This window comes from Papio anubis, chromosome 8, assembly GCF_008728515.1.
Source record: "Papio anubis isolate 15944 chromosome 8, Panubis1.0, whole genome shotgun sequence".
In the NCBI taxonomy this organism is placed as follows: domain Eukaryota; kingdom Metazoa; phylum Chordata; class Mammalia; order Primates; family Cercopithecidae; genus Papio; species Papio anubis.
In genome coordinates, this window is record NC_044983.1 from 97,083,646 (window position 1) to 97,104,947 (window position 21,302).

Genomic DNA, 21,302 nt, shown 5'->3' on the forward strand with positions numbered 1-21,302 from the left:
GGGAACCACCACATGGAAGCCCAGGGTGGGAGCGTGGCAAGGAGATCAACAGAGTGTGGGGGCGTACAGTACATGATGTGGCTCTAGAGCAAGCAGGGAAAGACCACTGAGGCCTCACAGTGTTTAGGGATCTGTATTTCTCCAATGAGCAACAAAAGATGGAAGTATCATTAAATTTGATTTTCTTATTCACATTCATTTCCCAAATTTACCTCTGTTGCCTTCCTTATTTGCAGTCCGTGGTGTTCAGAGAATTGAAAACTAGTCATTTGCAACATACCAGAAACAAAAGACAGCTAAAGCAGTGTTAAGAGGGAAATTTATAGCACTAAATGCCCACATCAGAAAGCTAGACGGATCTCAAATTGCCACCCTAACATCACAATTAAAAGAGCTAGGGAAGCAAGAGCAAACAAATCCAAAAGCTAGCCGAAGACAAGAAATAACTAAGATTAGAGCAGAACTGAAGGAAACAGAGACACAAAAAACCCTTCAAAAAATCAATGAATCCAGGAACTGTTTTTTTGAAAAAAATAACAAAATAGACCACTAGCTAGACTAATAAAGAGGAAAAGAGAGAAGAATCAAATAGATACAATAAAAATGATAAAGGGTATATCACCACTGACACCACAGAAATATAAACTACCATCAGAGAATACTATAAATATCTCTAGGCAAATAAACTGGAAAATCTAGAAGAAATGTATAAATTCCTGAACACATACACCCTCCCAAGACTAAATCAGAAAGAAGTTAAATCCCTGAATAGACCAATAACAAGTTGCGAAATTGAGGCAGTAATTAATACCCTACCAACTAAAAAACGCCCAGAAGCAGATGGATTCACAGTCGAATTCTACCAGAGGTACAAAGGGGAGCTGGTACGATTCCTTTTGGAACTATTCCAAACAATTGAAAAGGAGGGACTCCTCCCTAACTCGTGTTATGAGGCTAGTATCATTTTGATACCAATACCTGGCAGAGACACAATAACAAAAAAAGAAAACTTCAGGCCAATATCCCTGAAGAGCATTGATGGAAAAATCCTCAGTAAAATACTGACAAACCAAATCCAGCAGTACATCAAAAAGCTTATCCACCATGATCAAGTTGGCTTCATCCCTGGAATGTGAAGGCTGGTTCAACATATGCAAATCAATAAACATAATCCATCATATAAACAGAACCAATGACAAAAACCACATGATCATCTCAATAGATCAGAAAAGGCCTTTGATAAAGGCCTTCATGTTAAAAACTCTCAATAAACTAGGTATTGATGGAACATATCTTAAAATGATAAGAGCTACTTATGACAAACCCACAGCCAATAACATACTGAATGGGCAAAAGCTGGAAGACTGGCACAAAACAGGTATGCCCTGTTTCACCATTCCTATTCAACATAGTTGGAAGTTCTGGCCAGGGCAATCAGGCAAGAGAAAGAAATAAAGCGTATTCAAATAAGAAGAGAGGAAGTCAAATTTTCTCTGCTTGCAGATGACTTTATTCTATACTTAGAAAGCCCCATCGTCTCAGACCCAAAACTCCTTAAGCTGATAAACAACTTTAGCAAAGTCTCAGGATACAAAATCAATGTGGAAAAATCACAAGCATTCCTATACACCAACAATAGACAAGCAGAGATCCAAATAATAAATGAACTGCCATTCACAATTGCTACAAAGAGAATAAAATACCTAGGAACACAGCTAACAAGGGAGGTGAAAGATCTCTTCAAGGAGAATTACAAACACTGCTCAAGTAAATAAGAGAGAACATAAACCAATGGAGAAACATTCCATCCTCATGGATAGGAAGGATCAATATGGTGAAAATGGCCATACTGCCCAAAGTAATTTAAAGATTCAATGCTATTCCCATCAAACTACCACTGACATTCTTCACAGAACTAGAATAAAAAATTTTAATTTCATATGGAACCAAAGAAGAGCCTGTATAGCCAAGACAACCCTAAGCAAAAAGAACAAAGCTGGAGGCATCGTTTTACCTGACTTCAAACTATATTACAAGGCTACAGTAACCAAAAGAGCATGGTACTGGTACCAAAAAAGACATATAGACCAATGGAAGAGAACACAGACCTCAGAAATAACACCACACATCTACAACTAGCGGATCTTTGACAAACCTGACAAAAACAAGTAATGGGGAAAGGATTCCCTATTTAGTAAATGGTGCTGGAAAACTGGATAGGTATATGCAGAAAACTGAAACTGTACCCCTTCCTTACACCTTATACAAAAATTAACTCAAAATAGATTAAAGACTTAAATGTAAAACCCAAAACCATAAAAAACCCTAGAAGAAAACCTAGGCATTACCATTCAGGACATAGGCATGGGCAAAGACTTCATGATGAAATTGCCAAAAGCAAAAAAAGCCAAAATTGACAAATGGGACCTAATTAAACCAAAGTGCTTCTGCACAGCAAAAGAAACTATCATCAGAGTGAACAGGCAACCTACAGAATGAGAGAAAATTTTTGCAATCTATCCATCTGACAAAGGGCTAATATCCAGAATCTACAAGGAACTTAAACAAATTTACAAGAAAAAAAACAACCCCATCAAAAAGTAGGCAAAGGATATAAACAGACACTTCTCAAGAAGACATTTATGCAGCCAAGAAACATGAAAAAAAAAAAAAAGCTCAACATCGCTGATCATTAGAGAAATGCAAATCAAAACCACAATGAAGTACCGTCTCATGCCAGTCACAATGGTAATTATTAAAAAGTCAAGAAACAATAGATGCAGACGAGGCTATGGAGAAATAGGAATGCTTTTACACTGTTAGTGGGAACATAAATTAATTCAACCATTGTAGAAGACAGTGTGGCGATTCCTCAATGATCTAGAACCAGAAATACCATTTGACCCAGCAATCCCATTACTGGGTATATACCCAAAGGAATATAAATCATTCTACTATAAAGACACATGCACATGTATGTTTACTGCAGCACTATTTACAATAGCAAAGATATGTAATCAACCCCAATGCCCATCAATGATAGGCTGGATAAAGAAAATATGGCACATATATACCATGGAATACTATGCAGCCATAAAAAGGAATGAGATCGTGTCCTTTGCAGGGACACGGATGAAGCTGGAAGCCATCATCCTCAGCAAAATAACACAGGAACAGAAAACCGAACACCGTGTGTTCTCACTCATAAGTGGGAGCTGAACAATGAGAACACATGGACACAGGGAGGGGAACAACACACACTGGGGCCAGTTGTGGGGGTCAAGGGGAGGGAGAGCATTAGGACAAATAGCTAATGCATGCAGGGCTTAAAACCTAGATGATGGGTTGATAGGTGCAGCAAACCACTATGGCACACGTATACCTATGTAACAAACCTACACATTCTGCACATGTATCCAAGAACTTAAAGTAAAATTTTAAAAAAGAAAACTAGTCATTTATAAATTATTTAATAATTATGTATTGTCTACTCTGTGCTAAGTGGTGGAAATACAATTGTCAACAAGACTGATATGCTCTCTATTTTTATTTATTTATTTATTTATTTGAGACAAGGTCTCATTCTGTTGCCCGAGCTGGAGTGCAGTGATGCTATCATGGCTCACTGCAGCCTTGACCTCCTGATCTCAGACAATCCTCCTGTCCCAGCCTCCTGAGTTGCTGGGACCAAAGGCATGCACCACCATGCCCAGTTAATTTTTCAGAAAATATTTGTAGAGATGTGGTTTCCCTATGTTGCCCAAGCTGGTCTCGAACTCCTGGGCTTAAGAGATCTTCCTGCCTCAGTCTCCCAAAGTGCTGGAAATATAGGCCTGAGCCACTGTGCCTGGCCGCTCTCTATTATTTCATGTCTCACAGTCTTCTAGCACAGGAGTTGGGAGGTCTCATATGGGGCACCAAAAACACGTTATTTTTCAATAATCCCCATTTAGATGCGTATAGTCATCCCAGCAATGCCTTGATAGCTGTTATGAAAGCCCTTGCCTAGGCTACCTCTGGGTCCCCTAGTGGCAAGTAAAACCCATTGGTCTGGAGCACCCTTTGGGACCTTCAGTGTCTAAGGTTGTGGCCCATGAAACTCTTCTTCTTGGGATTCTGATGCAAAATCAACTGTGTAATAATCTAGGGGTTATTCCCTTAACACCCTTGGTTGAAGAAATGCATGAAAGCTCAAGCAAACACATGAATGTGTGAAGCTCTCACACTCAACGGAAAGTCTTCCAGAGTCTTGGTATTCAGTATTAGGCTAAAGGAGTGAGGCTGTCACAGAGAAATGAGAATCAGTTAATACAACAAACAAACAACTCCCACTACTTCCTCCACAAAATGAACAGAGTCAGAAGGCCCCGACGTGAACATATGTGCAAGCAGGGCTTCTGGAATGGGGTGGGAGGCACCATGTCTGAGCGTGTTGTGCGTATGAGGAGGAAGTGGGGGTCTTCTTCGTGGGGGTCTTCTTCAAGGGGCTCACAGATAACTCTTTTGTGACACTCAGATCAGATAGGAATTAGTGGGTTATTTACAAAGCCAGGCCTATGTCAGGGGTGGTACCAGAGCGGTGAGCAGAGAGCCAAGGCGACGAGTCCCAGTGGCCCCCAGAGTGAGTGAGTGAGTGACAGCCCTGCAGAGCCACAGTGGCAGGACTGTCTGTCCCTTTGCTCCCTTCCCACGGCATCAACAACCGAGAGCTGATTGTATCAGAACTTTAAAATCTGGGATTGCATAGCACAGAGGAGATAAACACGACCCCAGACAGCCATCTGAGACAAATCATGTCTTTTACTAGCTCCAGTCCCCACCCCTTCTACATGTAATGGGATTAAACCGTGAAGAGACCAGGCTACTTCCCTACTTTATTTTTAGCAATGTCAATGAGAGGCCTAGCAGGGTCATCCTGTTTTTTAATTAAACTTGAAAAGTCCTTTTCTTGTCTCTGGGTAAATGCAGAGCTTTGGGACACCCAGGAGCCCAGCCCTGACTCTGCCCGTGCCAGGCTTGAGACAGCTCTCTGCTGTGGCCACAGCCCCTATCAGCTTCCCTGTGGCCTACATTTTTTTTTTTTCTTTTTCTCTTTGAAAAAACAATCTCTTGGAATGTTGGAAAGGGAGGACTGAGGTCTGCACTGATCAAGGTTGTGCAATTAACTGAGGGCAGGCAAAATTCCAAGAATTAACGCTCAACCTCTTCTCTGAAGGAAACCAGATATTTCATCACAAAATATAGGGTGTTATAACAGGAAACCAGACACCTAAGTCTCTGACAGCAGACTATGGACAACAGAAGTTCAGCAGCACCTGGTTGTCCTCAGATTATAGATTTAAAAAACAGTACTTCGCATAGAAGTGAAGAACCATTTTTGCTGCTGAAAATGGAGTTTGAAACCACTGAACCACTTCGTGTACTGGTCCCTTTGTGATAGTGTGATTCTTTTTTTTCTCTTTGAGACAGGGTCTCACTCTGTCTCCCAGGCTGGAATGCAGTGGCATGATGATACCTCACTGCAACTTCGGAACTCCTGGGCTCAAACCATCCTCCCACCTCAGCCTCCCGAGTAGCTGAGACCACAGGCATGCGCCACCACACTGGGCTAATTTTTAATTTTTTGTAGACACAGAGTCTCACTATGTTGCCCAGTCTGGTCTGAAACTCCTGGGCTCAAGTGATCCTCCTGCCTCAGCCTCCCAAAGTGTGGAAATTATAGCTGTGAGCCACCGCGCCCAGCTAGATACTGTGATTCTTAAACGGAATGAGAGAGTCCAAGATCTGTACACTGTACTCTCTGCACACTAGGGGAGCTTACTATTTAAAATAACCCAGCACTATGCCCTTTTATAACTTGAAGACTTATGGGAAGTTAGATGTAGCCTTAACACAGGAAGAACTTTATGTTCTGTGGTGTGCAACAGTAGAAGAGCAAGAGGCTGCTCTGCAGAAGCGGGTTCATGGATATTGGAGATAGAGAAACAAAGGCTGAACAATCACACATCGGCGATGCTGTAAAGGTGTCTCGCAATGCGCTTTCCAAGAAATGTCAGCCTTCCAAGATGTGTTAAGATCAGAGAGATCCCATCATCAAAACAGTATCGGGAAACACTGCTTACTTTATTCCCTTCTCAAAACATCACAACGCACATGAACATATTAAAGATTCTGGTAATTCCTGCAGTAAAGAGACCTGTTGAAATCTATTTAAACCAGGTTTTCTCAAACTGGTTTGACCAGAACCCTTTTGTTACAAAACATCTACGAAAGTAGTGCCTCAAGAAAGTTCTATCTGCACTAGGACTGACTCTTACTCTGACTCCCTCTTCATCTGGACTGTTTTCTCTGTTCCTCCTTTTTTTTTTTTCCCAAAACAGATAGCCTAGAATGCTGCTTCATGAGATTTGTCTTCCCAACGGCTTCTAAGTTCCCTCCAGGCAGAGATATTGTCTTATTCATCTTTGTATGTTTTGGAGTCTAACACTTACTTTATTCAACAAACATTTGCGGACTTTATGAATAGCACAAACATGGTGCGAAATCCCTTTGCATCGGCAGAGCCCTGCCTTGAAGGAGCTCACAGGACAGGTGGCAGCAGGACAGGTCAACACAGAAACACATCAGCATGAGAGTAGAGAGTGTGGCTTCTGGCCAAGATGGAGTCATAGGGATTGAACTTACCCTCCCACCTGAAGCAGCAGCAACCACAAACCCAAAAAACAATGGACATGAAACGACAGTTTACCAGATGCTGAGAACTGGGCAACAAAGGACAGTGATCCCTGAGGAAATGAAAACATGAGCGGTAAGTCCTATGTTGGCCCCGGCTTAATGACTTGAGAGAGTTTCCAAGCCACAGTGCCAGGAGCGGGGACCTATGTGATACCTGGTGGACTCACTGATGGGCAGATGGCACTGAGAGTTTGGAGACACTAAAGTGGCTAGTGATCACTGGACAGAGTAAAAGAGAAGAGAGAGTGGCACACAGGGAACTCCGGAGAGCTGTGGCAGGTCTCCCTCAAGTAGTCAGCATAGTCAGTCTACACATGGGAAGAAACTACCCAGGACTGGGAACAAAGAACCAAGTGGAAGGATTAGAGGAAAGAGCACCTGGCCCTCCCACAAGGTCCAGAAGCGTGCCTGTTTCCCTCAGCCAGAGGGAGAGCCTCATGATTTGTGGCGCACTGGCTAGTCAGAAAGGTCTGGCCTCAGTAGTGGTAATAATCAGCGCTAGCTGAGTGCCGCTCTTGTGTCAGCTAATGAATCTGAAAAGCAAGACCGGGAAAGTTCAAACTGTTTCCAAGTAATTTAACTGTGTCTCGGAAGAAAGTTTAAGAACATTTATAGAGCTATAAAAATATCCAGCACTCAACATGGTAAAATCCTGTTGAAGAGATCATAAAGTAATTATATCTTTCAGTGGAGTTGTTCATGATTACAAAACAGCAATCTACTTGAAATTAACAACAACACAAAAGCATTGTTATGATGGAGATTAACAACAGAGTTAAGTGCATAGGACTGGGGTGTGGGGGGCAGAGGAGACACCTCCACGGAGTGAGAGGGAGATGTGGTAAGAGTGCACTCTAGGACACCGCATGAGAAAAGGCTGTGGGATGTGACAGGCCACGGTGACTTCTGGTATCTTCCAGCTAACATATAACTGAGGCATGGAGCATTCAAAGGTCACAAATGTGAGAGAGTCTTGAGAGAGATGGGGACCCAGTCACAAAGGCTGTTATATGCCTCATTAAGAAATTTAGACATCATTTAAAGTGAATGGGGGCCGGGCACGGTCACTCATGCCTGTAATCCCAGCACTTTGGGAGGCTGGGGCAGGCGGATCAGCTGAGGTCAGGAGTTCAAGATCAGCCAACATGGTGAAACCCCGTCTCTACTAAACATATAAAAATTAGCCGGGCATGATAGTGGGATAGAGGGTCCCACGCTCACGGAGCCTCCCTCATTGCTAGCACAGCAGTCTGCGATCTAACCGCAAGGCAGCAGTGAGGCTGGGGGAGGGGCGCCTGCCATTGCTGAGGTTTAAGTAGGTCAACAAAGCCGCTGGGAAGCTCCAACTAGGTGGAGCTCACAGCAGCTCAAGGAAACCTGCCTGTCTCTGTAGACTCCACCTCTGGGGACAGGGCACAGATAAACAACAACGAAAGCAGCAGAAACCTCTGCAGACGCAAACGACTCTGTCTGACAGCTTTGAAGAGAGCAGTGGATCTCCCAACACGGAGGTTGAGATCTGAGAAGGGACAGACTGCCTGCTCAAGTGGGTACCTGACCCCTGAGTAGCCTAACTGGGAGACATCCCCCACTAGGGGCAGTCTGACACCCCACACCTGACAGGGTGGAGTACACCCCTGAGAGGAAGCCTCCAAAGCAAGAATCAGACAGGTACACTCGCTGTTCAGCAATATTCTATCTTCTGCAGCCTCTGCTGCTGACACCCAGGCAAACAGGGTCTGGAGTGGACCTCAAGCAATCTCCAACAGACCTACAGCTGAGGGTCCTGACTGTTAGAAGGAAAACTATCAAACAGGAAGGACACTTACACCAAAACCCCATCAGTACGTCACCATCATCATCAAAGACCAGAGGCAGATAAAACCACAAAGATGGGGAAAAAGCAGTGCAGAAAAGCTGGAAATTCAAAACATAAGAGTGCATCTCCCCTGGCAAAGGAGCGCAGCTCATCGCCAGCAACGGATCAAAGCTTGATGGAGAATGACTTTGACGAGATGAGAGAAGAAGGCTTCAGTCCGTCAAACTTCCCAGAGCTAAAGGAGGAATTACGTACCCAGCGCAAAGAAACTAAAAATCTTGAAAAAAAAGTGGAAGAATTGATGGCTAGAGTAATTAATGCAGAGAAGGTCATAAACGAAATGAAAGAGATGAAAAGCATGACACGAGAAATACGTGACAAATGCACAAGCTTCAGTAACCGACTCAATCAACTGGAAGAAAGAGTATCAGCGATTGAGGATCAAATGAATGAAATGAAGCGAGAAGAGAAACCAAAAGAAAAAAGAAGAAAAAGAAATGAACAAAGCCTGCAAGAAGTATGGGATTATGTAAAAAGACCAAATCTCCGTCTGATTGGGGTGCCTGAAAGTGAGGGGGAAAATGGAACCAAGTTGGAAAACACTCTTCAGGATATCATCCAGGAGAACTTCCCCAACCTAGTAGGGCAGGCCAACATTCAAATCCAGGAAATACAGAGAACGCCACAAAGATACTCCTCGAGAAGAGCAACTCCAAGACACATAATTGCCAGATTCACCAAAGTTGAAATGAAGGAAAAAATCTTAAGGGCAGCCAGAGAGAAAGGTCGAATTACACACAAAGGGAAGCCCATCAGACTAACAGCAGATCTCTCGGCAGAAACTCTACAAGCCAGAAGAGAGTGGGGGCCAATATTCAACATTCTTAAAGAAAGAATTTTAAACCCAGAATTTCATATCCAGCCAAACTAAGCTTCATAAGAGAAGGAGAAATACAATTCTTTACAGACAAGCAAATCCTGAGGGATTTTGTCACCACCAGGCCTGCCGACAAGAGTTCCTGAAGGAAGCACTAATTATGGAAAGGAAAAACTGGTACCAACCACTGCAAAAACAAACCAAAATGCAAAGACCATCAATACTATGAAGAAACTACAACAACTAATGGGCAAAATAACCAGCTAGCATCATAATGACAGGATCAAATTCACACATAACAATATTAACCTTAAATTGTAAATAGGCTAAATGCCTCCAATTAAAAGGCGCAGACTGGCAAATTGGATAAAGAGTCAAGACCCATCAGTGTGATGTATTCAGGAGACTCATTTCACATGTAAAGACACACATAGGCTCAAAATAAAGGGATGGAGGAAGATTTACCAAACAAATGGAAAGCAAAAAAATAAAATAAAATAAAATTTTTGAAAACGCAGAGGTTGCAATCCTAATCTCTGATAAAAACAGACTTTAAACCAACAAAGATCGAAAAAGACAAAGAAGGGCATTACATAATGGTAAAGGGATAAACACAACAAGAAGAGCTAACTATCCTAAATATATATGCACCCAATACAGGAGCACCCAGATTCATAACCAAGTTCTTAGAGACCTACAAAGAGACTTAGACTCCCACACAATAATAGTGGGAGACTTTAACACCCCACTGTCAATATTAGACAGATCAACGAGACAGAAAATTAACAAGAATATTCAGGACTTGAACTCAGCTCTGGACCAAGCAGACCTAATAGACATCTACAGAACTCTACACCCCAATCACAGAATATACATTCTTCTCAGCACCACATCACACTTATTCTAAAATCAAACACATAATTGGAAACAAAACACTCCTCTGCAAATGAAAAAGAATGGAAATCATAACAAACAGTCTCTCAGACCACAATGCAATCAAATTAGAACTCAAGATTAAGAAACTCACTCAAAACTGCACAAGTACATGGAAACTGAACAACCTGCTCCTGAATGACTAGTGGGTAAATAATGAAATTAAGGCAGAAATAAATAAGTTCTTTGAAAACAATGAAAACAAAGACACAATGTACCAGAATCTCTGGGACACAGCTAAAGCAGTGTTTAGAGGGAAATTTATAGAACTAAATGCCCACAGTAGAAAGCAGGAAATATCTAAAATTGATACCCTAACATCACAATTAAAAGAACTAGAGAAACAAGAGCAAACAAATTAAAAAACTAGCAGAAGACAAGAAATAACTAAGATCAGAGCAGAACTGAAGGAGATAGGGACACAAAAAAAATCAAAAAATCAATGAATCAAGGAGCTGGTTTTTTGAAAAGATTACCAAAATAGATAGACCGCTAGCCAGACTAATAACGAAGAAAAAGGAGAAGAATCTAAATGACACAATAAAAAATGATAAAGGGGATATCCCCACTGATCCCACAGAAATACAAACTACCATCAGAGAATACTATAAACACATCTATGGAAATAAACTAAAAAATCTAGAAGAAATGGATAAATTCCTAGACGCATACACCCTCCTAAGACTAAACCAGGAAGAAGTTGAATCCCTGAATAGCTGAACAACAAATTTTGAAATTGAGGCAGTAATTAATAGCCTACCAACAAAAAAAGCCCAGGACCAGATGGATTCACAGCCGAATTCTACCAGAGGTACAAAGAGGAGCTTGCACCATTCCTTCTGAAACTATTCCAAACAATAGAAAAAGAGGGACTCCTACCTAACTCATTTTATGAGACCAGCATCATCCTGATACCAAAATCTGGCAGAGAAACAAGAAAAAAGAAAATTTCAGGCCAATATCCCTGATGAGCATTGATGTGAAAATCCTCAATAAAATACTGACAAACCGAATCCAGCAGCACATGAAAAAGTTTATCCACCACGATCAAGTTGGCTTCATCCCTGGGAGGCAAGGCTGGTTCAACATATGCAAATCAATGAACATAATCCATCACATAAACAGAACCAATGACAAAAATCACGTGATCATCTCAAGAGATGCAGAAAAGGCCTTCGATAAAATTCAAAACCCCTTCATGCTAAAAACACTCAATAAACTAGGTATTAATGGAACATACCTTAAAATAATAAGATCTATTTATGACAAATCCACAGCCAATATCACACTGAATGGGCAAAAGCTGGAAGCACTCCCTTTGAAAACTGGCACAAGACAAGGATGCCCTCTCTCACCATTCCTATTCAACATAGTATTGGAAGTTCTGGCCAGGGCAATCAGGCAAGAGAAAGAAATAAAGGGTATTCAAATAAGAAGAGAGGAAGTCAGATTATCTCCGTTTGCAGAGGATGACATGATTGTATAATTAGAAAACCCCATTGTCTCAGCCCCAAAACTCCTTAAGCTGATAAGCAACTTCAGCAAAGTCTCAGGGTACAAAATCAATGTGCAAAAATCACAAGCATTCCTATACACCAGTAATACACAGAGAGCAAAATCATGAGCAAACTCCCACTCATAATTGCTACAAAGAGAATAAAATACCTAGGAATACAACTTAGAAGGGATGTGAAGGACCTCTTCAAGGAGAATGACAAACCACTGCTCAAGGAAATAAAAGAGGATATAAAAAAATGGAGAAACATTCCATGCTCATGGTACGAAGAATCAATATCATGAAAATGGCCATACTGCCCAAAGTAATTTATAGATTCAATGCTCTTCCCATCAAGCTACCATTGACTTTCTTAACAGAATTAAAAAAGTACTTTAAATTTCATATGAAAGCCAAAAAGAGCCTGTATAGCCAAGACAATTCTAAGCAGAAAGAATAAAGCTGGAGTCATCATGCCACCTGACTTCAAACTATACTACAAGGTTACAGTAACCAAAACAGCATGGTACTGGTACCAAAACAGATATATAGACCAATGGAACAGAACAGAGGCCTCAAAATTAACACCACACATCTACAATCCTCTGATATTTGACAAACCTGACAAAAACAAGAAATGGGGAAAGGATTCCTTACTTAATAAATAGTGTTGGGAAAACTGGCTAGCCATATTCAGAAAACTGAAACTGGACCCCTTCCTTACACCTTATACAAAAATTAACTCCAGATAGATTAAAGATTTAAACGTAAGACCTGAAACCATAAAAACCTGAGAAGAAAACCTAGGTAATACCATTCAGGACATAGTCTTGGGCAAAGACTTCATGATGAAAACACCAAAAGCAATGGTAACAAAAACCAACATGGACAAATGGAATCTAATTAAACTAAAGAGCTTCTGCACAGCAAAAGAAACTATCATCAGAGTGAACAGGCAACCTACAGAATGAGAGAAAATTTTTGCAATCTATCCATCTAACAAAGGGCTAATATCCAGAATCTACAAAAAACTTAAACAAATTTACAAGAAAAAAACAACCCCATCAAAAACTGGGCAAAGTATATAAACAGACACTTCTCAAAAGAAGACATTTATGTGGCCAACAAACATATGAAAAAAAGCTCATCATCACTGGTCATTAAAGAAATGCAAAGTAAAACCACAACGATATACCATTTCATGCCAGTTAGAATGGTGATCATTAAAAAGTCAGGAAACAACAGATGCTGGAGAGGATATGAAGAAATAGGAATCCTTTTACACTATTGGTGGGAACATAAATTAGTTCAACCATCGTGGAACACAGTGTGGAGATTCCTTAAGGATCTAGAAATAGAAATACCATTTGACCCAGAAATCCCATTACCGGGTATATACCCAAAGGATTATAAATCATTCTACTATAAAGACACACACACACGTATATTTATTGCAACACTATTCACAATAGTAAAGACTTGGAACCAACCCAAATGCCCATCAATGATAGACTGGATAAAGAAAATGTAGCACATATACACCATAGAAATACTATGTAGCCACAAAAAAGAATAATTTCGTGTCCTTTGCAGGGACGTGGATGAAGCTGGAAACCATCATTCTCAGCAAACTAACACAGGAACAGAAAACCAAACACCGCATGTTCTCACTCATAGGTGGGAACTGAACAATGAGAATATATGGCACAGGGAGGGGAACAACACACACCGGGGCCTGTTGCGGGGTGGTGGGCAAGGGGAGGGATAGCATTAGGAGAAATACCTAATGTAAATGACGGGTTGATGGGTGCAGCAAACCACCATGGCACATGTATACCTATGTAACAAACCTGCACATTCTGCGCTTGTATCCCAGAACCTAAAGTATAATTTAAAAAAAAAGAAAAAAGTATAAAAAATAAAATAAACACATGAATGTAAAAATGTTCATTTGAGGTCCTAAAAATAAATCTGCACATGGTTTTGCTCATTCACCCAGATGTTGATCTAGCACAAAAATATTTTCTTTAAAAAGGAACACAGCTGCATTTTGGCATATGTGGCAGACTGAATGATGGCCCCCAAAGATGTCTACATCCAAATCGCTGAAACCTGTGAATACATTAACTTGTACAAACTTTGCAGATGTGATTACATTAAGAATATTGAGAGGGAAGGAAAAATTCCCCTGAATTATTCACATGGTCCCAGTGAAATCCCAGGATCTTTTTAAGTGGAAGAGAAAAGCAGAGTAAAATACACAGAGGACGGCAGCCTGAGAAGGACTCAATCTGCTGTTGCTGCCTTTGAAGATGGATGAAGAGGGCCATCGGCCAAGGAACTCAGTAAGCTTCTAGAACTGGGGAAAGGCAGGAGAAAGAATTCTCCCCAACAGCCTCCAGAAGGAACACACCCCTGAGGAAACCTTAGTTTTAGCCCAATGAAACTGATTTCAGACTTCTGACCTCAAGAACTATAAGATAATAATTGTATTTTTAAGCGACTGGCTTTCTCAAACATTGTTATAGCCGCCAGAGGGGAACTAATCTGGTATGATTCAGAGCTACACAGAATCCACAGTAGTCTCATAAATTTTAGAGTTTTTCCCTACCAAATGTTATGAAATACAAAACAATTTCAGCTTGTCACTACAAGCACTATTCTGTGGATACTAAAGCTAAACCACAGGAAGCAATGTCAGGGAAGAGCAACTAGAAAATTCATGAGTTGGAGTCCTCCACCCCATTCATTGTCAAGCTTAATTAATTATAAACTTGTTTTCACCCCAGTCTTCACCCAGACCAGTTACTGGTGTTTGTAGGTGAACAATCATACATTTGTATTTTTCATTAAATTGCTTGAATTTCTCAGTTGTGGAGGGACATGGATTCAGCTAAGAATGTATGTATCAACACTTGTTATCAAGTTACAGGTGTTAACTCATATTAACAAATAGAACCTTAATTTGTTGATGGTTCTCCTGGTCCATAGCTTGCCCCCAACTCATCACTTTCTAACAGATATTTAGAAAAGCACAAAACAGAAACTTGACAGTGACTCCTCTGAAGCAAAGGATCATTCTCCTAAGTGCTGCAGACCAGCCACAAGAAAGAAAAGACGGCCAGACACAGGCACAAAGCTTCCCGCAGCAGTCACAAGGCTTGAGGAGTGTGGCTTTTCAAAGAGGGAGTGGAAAAAAAGAAAAAAAAATAGAATGGGAAGCTCTGTGAGATCCTGCAGTAAATTCCAATTTATCCAGAATAATTGAAAGCAGGGAGATTAGCATAAGAATGTGGCAGAATACATGAATTGTCAGTTTGCAAAGTAGCAGAATAGAATAACATAGCCCTTAATATGAAAATGGTTCTAAGTTTAATTTAATCTCTTTGATGATTTGGAAGTCACCTCAGGGTGCTACAATATTTCCTTTCTGTGTCATGAATACTAATCATCAGGACTTAGCGCTCTAGAAAACAGTTTAAGAAATTCAAGCTTTCCTCTGCAGGCTTTTTAAGAGCCATGAGTATCTGAGCATTTCGTAAGGAATGGGTGTCCTTACAGTTATAGCCTGGAAACACTGTGGGCCTGTGAATGGACTGAGGTGCTTTATAGTGAAGAAAATGCCTCTGGGAGGCTGATGCACCTTCTTTTTGTTTTATTTATTTCATTTCATTTATTTATTTATTTTTCCAAAAGACATTGCCCCAAAGCACCTTCCTTCTGATGATCACTTTTTACATTCCTTAGCAAATGTGGTGGAGTGAAGTCAACAGGGGTTGGGTGGGGGTCAATTCGTGCCTTCTGTATATTCTCTGCAATTCTCTCTGTCTCTTGCCCAAATTGGATTCCACAGAAAAGGGACAGTGTCCATTTTCCTCCCTATACTATTTGCTCAGGGCCGAGTTCTTAGCAGGGAGTGTTGATTTCATCAGCCTACGAGGACTAAAGGTTCCTCCCTGCCTCAGCATCTGCATCTTCATCAGTACTGATCACAAAACCATTGACCAACAGCAGCCAGGACCACTGGGCAAAAGTGTTGAGCAGGAGCTAACATGGTGCTGTAAACCAAAAATAAAATTCTGAGGCTCCCCCAATCATCTGAATGAAACCCTCCTCTTAGCCAAGGGCATGCTAAAGTTAACCCGAAAAACGTGCTCAGGCCATGATGGAAGGGGTATTGGACATGCCTCATTATACCCTCCTCCCTCTTGGAATTCAGGAAAAGCCCACCAGTATTAACAGCAACACAGATCTTACATCTGATAAGAACTATTTCCAAGCTATTCTCTCTGAAGCCTGCTACTTAGAGTTTTCATCTGTATGACAAAACCTTGGTCTCCACAACCACTAATCATAATCTAGACATTCCTTTTTATTGATCATAACTCTTACAACCAATTGCCAATTGGAACATTTTTAAATGCACCTACGACCAGGGAGTCCGGCTGTCCCCAGCATTCACGTTGCCCCACCCTTCCAGATGGAACCAATGTACATCTCACATGTATTTGATTGATGTTTCATGTCTCTCTAAAACGTACAAAACTAGGCTGTGCCCCAATCACCTTGGGCGTATGTTCTTAGGACCTCTTGAGGGCTGTGTCACAGGGCATTGGTCATTCATATTTGGCTCAGAATAATACATCTCCAAATGTTTTGCAGTGTTTGACTCTTTTCATCGGCAGTGTCTAATGAGATTTTTTTTTCTTAGATTCCAGTCATGAAGCAATTCTCTTCAAATGGAGAATGTACTCATCCCTTTCACTACAGAGGTGTGGACCATAGCACTCCCAGATTTAAAGAAAAGAACACAAATAACACTAATTAAAATGTGTCACTTTTTTTCTTTTTTTCTTTTTTTTGAGATAGAGTCACACTCTGTCACCCAGGCTATAGTGCAATGTCATGGTCTCAGCTCACTGCAAACTCTGCCTCCCGGGTTCAAGCAATTCTCCTGCCTCAGCCTCCCAAGTAGCTCAAGTAGTTGGGGCTACAGGCGTGAGCCACGACACCCAGCTACCTTTTTTTTTTTTTTTTTTTTGAGATGGAGCTTCGCTTTTGCTGACCAGGCTGGAGTGCAATGGCCTGATCTTGGCTCACCACAACCTCCACCTCCCGGGTTCAAGTGATTCTCCTGCCTCAGCCTCCCAAGAAGCTGGGATTACAGGCATGTGCCACCACACTGGCTAATTTTGTATTTTTAGTAGAGATGGGGTTTCTCCATGTTGGTCAGGCTGGTCCTGACCTCAGGTGATCCGCCCGCCTCGGCCTCCCAAAGTGCTGGGATTACAGGCATGAGCCACTGCACGTGGCCAATTTTTGTATTTTTAGTAGAGATGGGGTTTGGCCAGGTTGGTCTCAAATTCCTGACCTCAAGTGATCCACCTGCTTCACCCTCCCAAAGTGCCAGGATTATAGGCTTGAGTCACTGCACCCAATCTTAATCACCTTTTAAATTTTAATGTAATTCTAATTTTTATTTAATTAGCAAAGACTAAGAAAAATTAGACAAGTGCAAGGATATGGAAACACCCATCACACACTTTGGAAAAACAGTTTTCAGAGTGCATCCAGAGCCTTGGAAATGTCTCATATCCTTTGGCCCAGTAATTGCACTTTTGGGAATTTGTTCTCAGGGAATAATCCTGAATGTAGAAACACTTTATTCACAATAATTATTGATTTGTTTTATTTTTAAAAGTTATAGCATTATGTATAACAATAAAAACTGAAAACAACCTAAACACCTAACAATGGGGAACATTAAGCAAATTATAATATATGGTAGGACTCTTATGCGGCCATTAAAATCTGTACTCAAAGTTGTTAAAATTTGGCAAATACTTTTGTTATTAAGTGAAAATGACAAGACAGCAAACTTCATCCACATAATGAAATCAATTAGATATTTCTAGATGTATGAAAATAGGGCCAGGAAAGATGTATTAAAAAATTATTAGTAGAGATTCTCTTTGTGGGTAGGGTAGAATTATGAATAAGTTTTTCTGTTTATCTGTTATGTTTTTCTATACTGCCTGTGTTTGTGCAACAGACATTGTATTTTTCATAAGTTTATTCTCAGAGGAAGGGAGGGATCTTTTTTTGTTTGTTTGTTTCAAAATCTTCATCTCTGAATAATTAATTTAACACAACTTGTTCAGATAGTTACTGCTCTAGGTGAAGGAACAACCACTGGTGGCCCAACCAGAAAGGAGAAGGAGTTGGCAGATCCTGGAGCACTTCCGATGAGTCAGGGTCATTTCGAATGCCTGCTTCTGCACCCCACCCAAATATGAATTGTCCCATTAACTGTGCACATGGGTTTAGTCCTACTGTCCTGGGAGCAGGCCCTGGACTTCAGCTTCAAGGCTCCATAACAGTTCATCTTGCAGGCCTCCATTTCCATAACCAAATTCCCTGGGGTTTGCTGTAGGCCACTGCACCCACATCCCACCCTCTCCTGTAGCTTAGTCCTTTTTGTCTCCTTGTGTTACGTCCCCTCACCCATCCAGCACCCCAACAGTTCTCTCAGGGGTTGTAGCTCCACTTCTGCAGGACCCAGATGTCCTGGAATGAGGGCTGGCCTCTAAAATGAGCCCTCTAGGAAGCCAAAGGCCCGCTCCCGTGGCCCTGCTGTCTGCTGCCAAATGCTCTCCCATTGTGCCTCACTTGCCTGCCAAGACAGGGAGTGACTGCCAGCATCCCTGGTGCTGCCCACCCGCCCAGTCCTTTTTGTTCCTTGCAGCTGAGGCTCTCCTGGTCCTCTCCTGAGTTCTGTCTCTGTCTCCTTATGTTTGTCTCTGGGTCCCACCCACTGCTGAGCCACCTGTCATTGCCATGACTCTAGCTCCTTACCCTGCTTGCCTACCTCCCCAAGTTTGCTGGGGTCCCACAAGGAAAATGTGGCCAACGCTAGGTCCCCTCCCCCTGTTATGTTCAGGAAACTGGCTCTGGGAGAGTGATTTGGGGAGTAAAATGGAGTGTCTCTTACTAAAATGACCTAGGCCTCAGTGCTACAGTGTTTGTACTTCTGATGGAATGGAGCCTGGAGCCCAGATCCCTGCTCTTATTCGAGACTCTAGTAAAGTTGTGAATAAATAATGATGATGATGGTGAACTTCCCATATGACTGGCACTGTGCTAACCATTTAGCATGGAGAGTCACACCTAATCTTAAAATAGCCCCATGTTATAGGAGAGTACAACTGATAGTTCCATTTTATAGCTGAGGATACTAAGGCTCGTGTAGGTGAACTAACTTGGTCAAAGTGACTGCAAGATGCAAGATGTGAACCCAAGTCAGAGTTTTATCATTAACCCCCAGTCTGGGGGATATAATCCCAAAGGATCTGGGTCCAGGCAGGTCATTGCAATAAGTTGATAGAGTGGCCACAATGAGTGTGGCCCGAAAAGTATACATCCATCTGTAGTGTAAGGGTCACCACAAAGTATCAGGTGACTTGTAACAGGCCAGATTCTGAGCCCAGTGTGGCCAGAGGTTCTGAGTTTTTCAAGAGATGCCAACCAGGGTGGATTTTTATGTGCAGTCTCCCCACACTGTAATGCAGGTTAAATTGTTCAAACATGCAGGGTGGGCCAAATGAAGTGTCCTGGTCACTCACCCGTTTGCAACCTCTGCACTGTGCTATACTGCGCACCTTCCAATTCTTACTTGAGATACATGTCCTTCTTTTTTTAAAGGGCTCAGGCTACGTACCTGCACAATCTCTAGCATCTCTGCCTTGCTGATATAGCCATTTCCATCCAGGTCGTACATGCTGAAGGCCCATTTCAGCTTCTGCTCCAGCTTCCCCCTGGAAGTTACACTCAGGGCGATGATGAATTCTCTAAAGTCTATTGTCCCATCTCCATTTGCATCAAAGGTGCGGAAGACATGCTCTGCAAATTTGGAAGCATCCCCATAAGGGAAAAAGTTCCCATATATTTTCTTAAACTCTTCCATTGACAAATGTCCACTGGGGCAGTCTCTCAAGAAGCCTTTATACCATTCCTGGATCTCATGCTCTGTAAAGTCTGTGCTTTCCAGCAAGTCCTGCATGACCTCCGGGCGCAGCTTGCTGTTCTGTTTCCCCATCCTGGCGGCAAGAATTCAGCTGCAGATAGAAAAGAAAACATATATAATTTGTAGAGCTGCTCTTTAGGGCTGCATTTTATAATTTGTGATTTTTCCTTTGGGAAGAAGAAAAAACAAACAAATAAACTCTATACGAGTCCAATAACACTGTCTAGGTTTTGCAATATACTGGTCAGCCAAACAAAATAATAGAAAGATAGGCCAGTACAGGATGCACAGCAGAATTATAACTGACCAGAAAATGAATATTTCTTTTATACAGAGCCATCCTGAAAGCAAAAGGTTCAGAGAGAGGGTGAGGTAGAGGGAAGTGAGGGCAAGGAAGGAGAGATAGAGGAGGGAGGGAGGGAGAATTAATCGCTTACTTAATTTTGACATCAATTTGCCAGAGGTTGAGCTTAAATTTAAGAAGGCTGGGGTTCTGACAGCGAATCCAGGTATTAGCAGGGAAAAGTAAAGGAAAGGAAGAAGAGAGAGACCAAGGGAAATAATTTAGCAGGTTTTATTGCTAGAATATTTCCAAGTAAAATGCTGCTTGGATACCTTCTAAATATTATAAACACAGACATGAAGATGGAAAATGGAAGCAAACCTGTCTAATACCAGCAAACTCCACCATGCTAGTTCAGTGATTTAAATGCATGGAATAAATTACTGACAATGTTGGGATTTCATAGTAAAGATGATGCTTCATAAAGTTATGTCTTATGATTTTGGCTTATGTAATAGGCCAAATGTTTCTCTTTAAAATACAAATAACTTTGCATTTTCTTATCATAGCAGTAGCACATATCTATAGCAAAATAGTAAAAGTGATACATAAAGAAAAAAATTAGCATCAGTTCAAATACTAACCCTTAGAGATAACAACTGCTAGCATGTTGATATGTGTTCTTCCAGATATTTTGTATGTGTACTTAAATATGCTGTTAATATATATTTCCATACATTTACATTTTAAAAACACAAGAATGCACACCTTTTTGTTATCTATTTTTAAACTTAATATGGTGTGGAAAATAAAGGCAACTTTTACTAGGTGGGGAAATATCTGTAATTATTATTGGCCTTGGGGTAAAATGCCACTTTGATATTTAAAGCTACTCTCTTAAAGAATGATTTATTTTTGGCCGGGCACAGTGGCTGATGCCTGTAATACCAGCACTTTGGGAGGCCAAGGCAGGTGGATCACAGGTCAGGCGATCAAGACCATCCTGGCTAACAAGGTAAAACCCCGTCTTTATTAAAAATACAAAAAAATTAGCTGGGCGTGGTGGCAGGCACCTGTAGTCTCAGCTACTTGGGAGGCTGAGGCAGGAAAATGGCATGAACCCAGGAGGCAGAGCTT

General features: G+C 41.4%; 1 protein-coding gene across 6 annotated transcripts in view; it reads right to left on the reverse strand.

The window, feature by feature from the left end:
• NCALD (neurocalcin delta) overlaps window positions 1-21,302 on the reverse strand; it is a 433,033-nt gene that overhangs the window by 9,921 nt on the left and 401,810 nt on the right. For all 6 annotated transcript variants that reach the window (XM_031650082.1, XM_003903039.4, XM_031650081.1 and 3 more), the window contains one exon: window positions 19,577-19,973. In XM_031650082.1, the coding sequence (XP_031505942.1) occupies window positions 19,577-19,954 (378 nt within the window). In that variant the 5' untranslated portion in view covers window positions 19,955-19,973. The remainder of the gene's footprint in view (window positions 1-19,576; window positions 19,974-21,302) is intronic.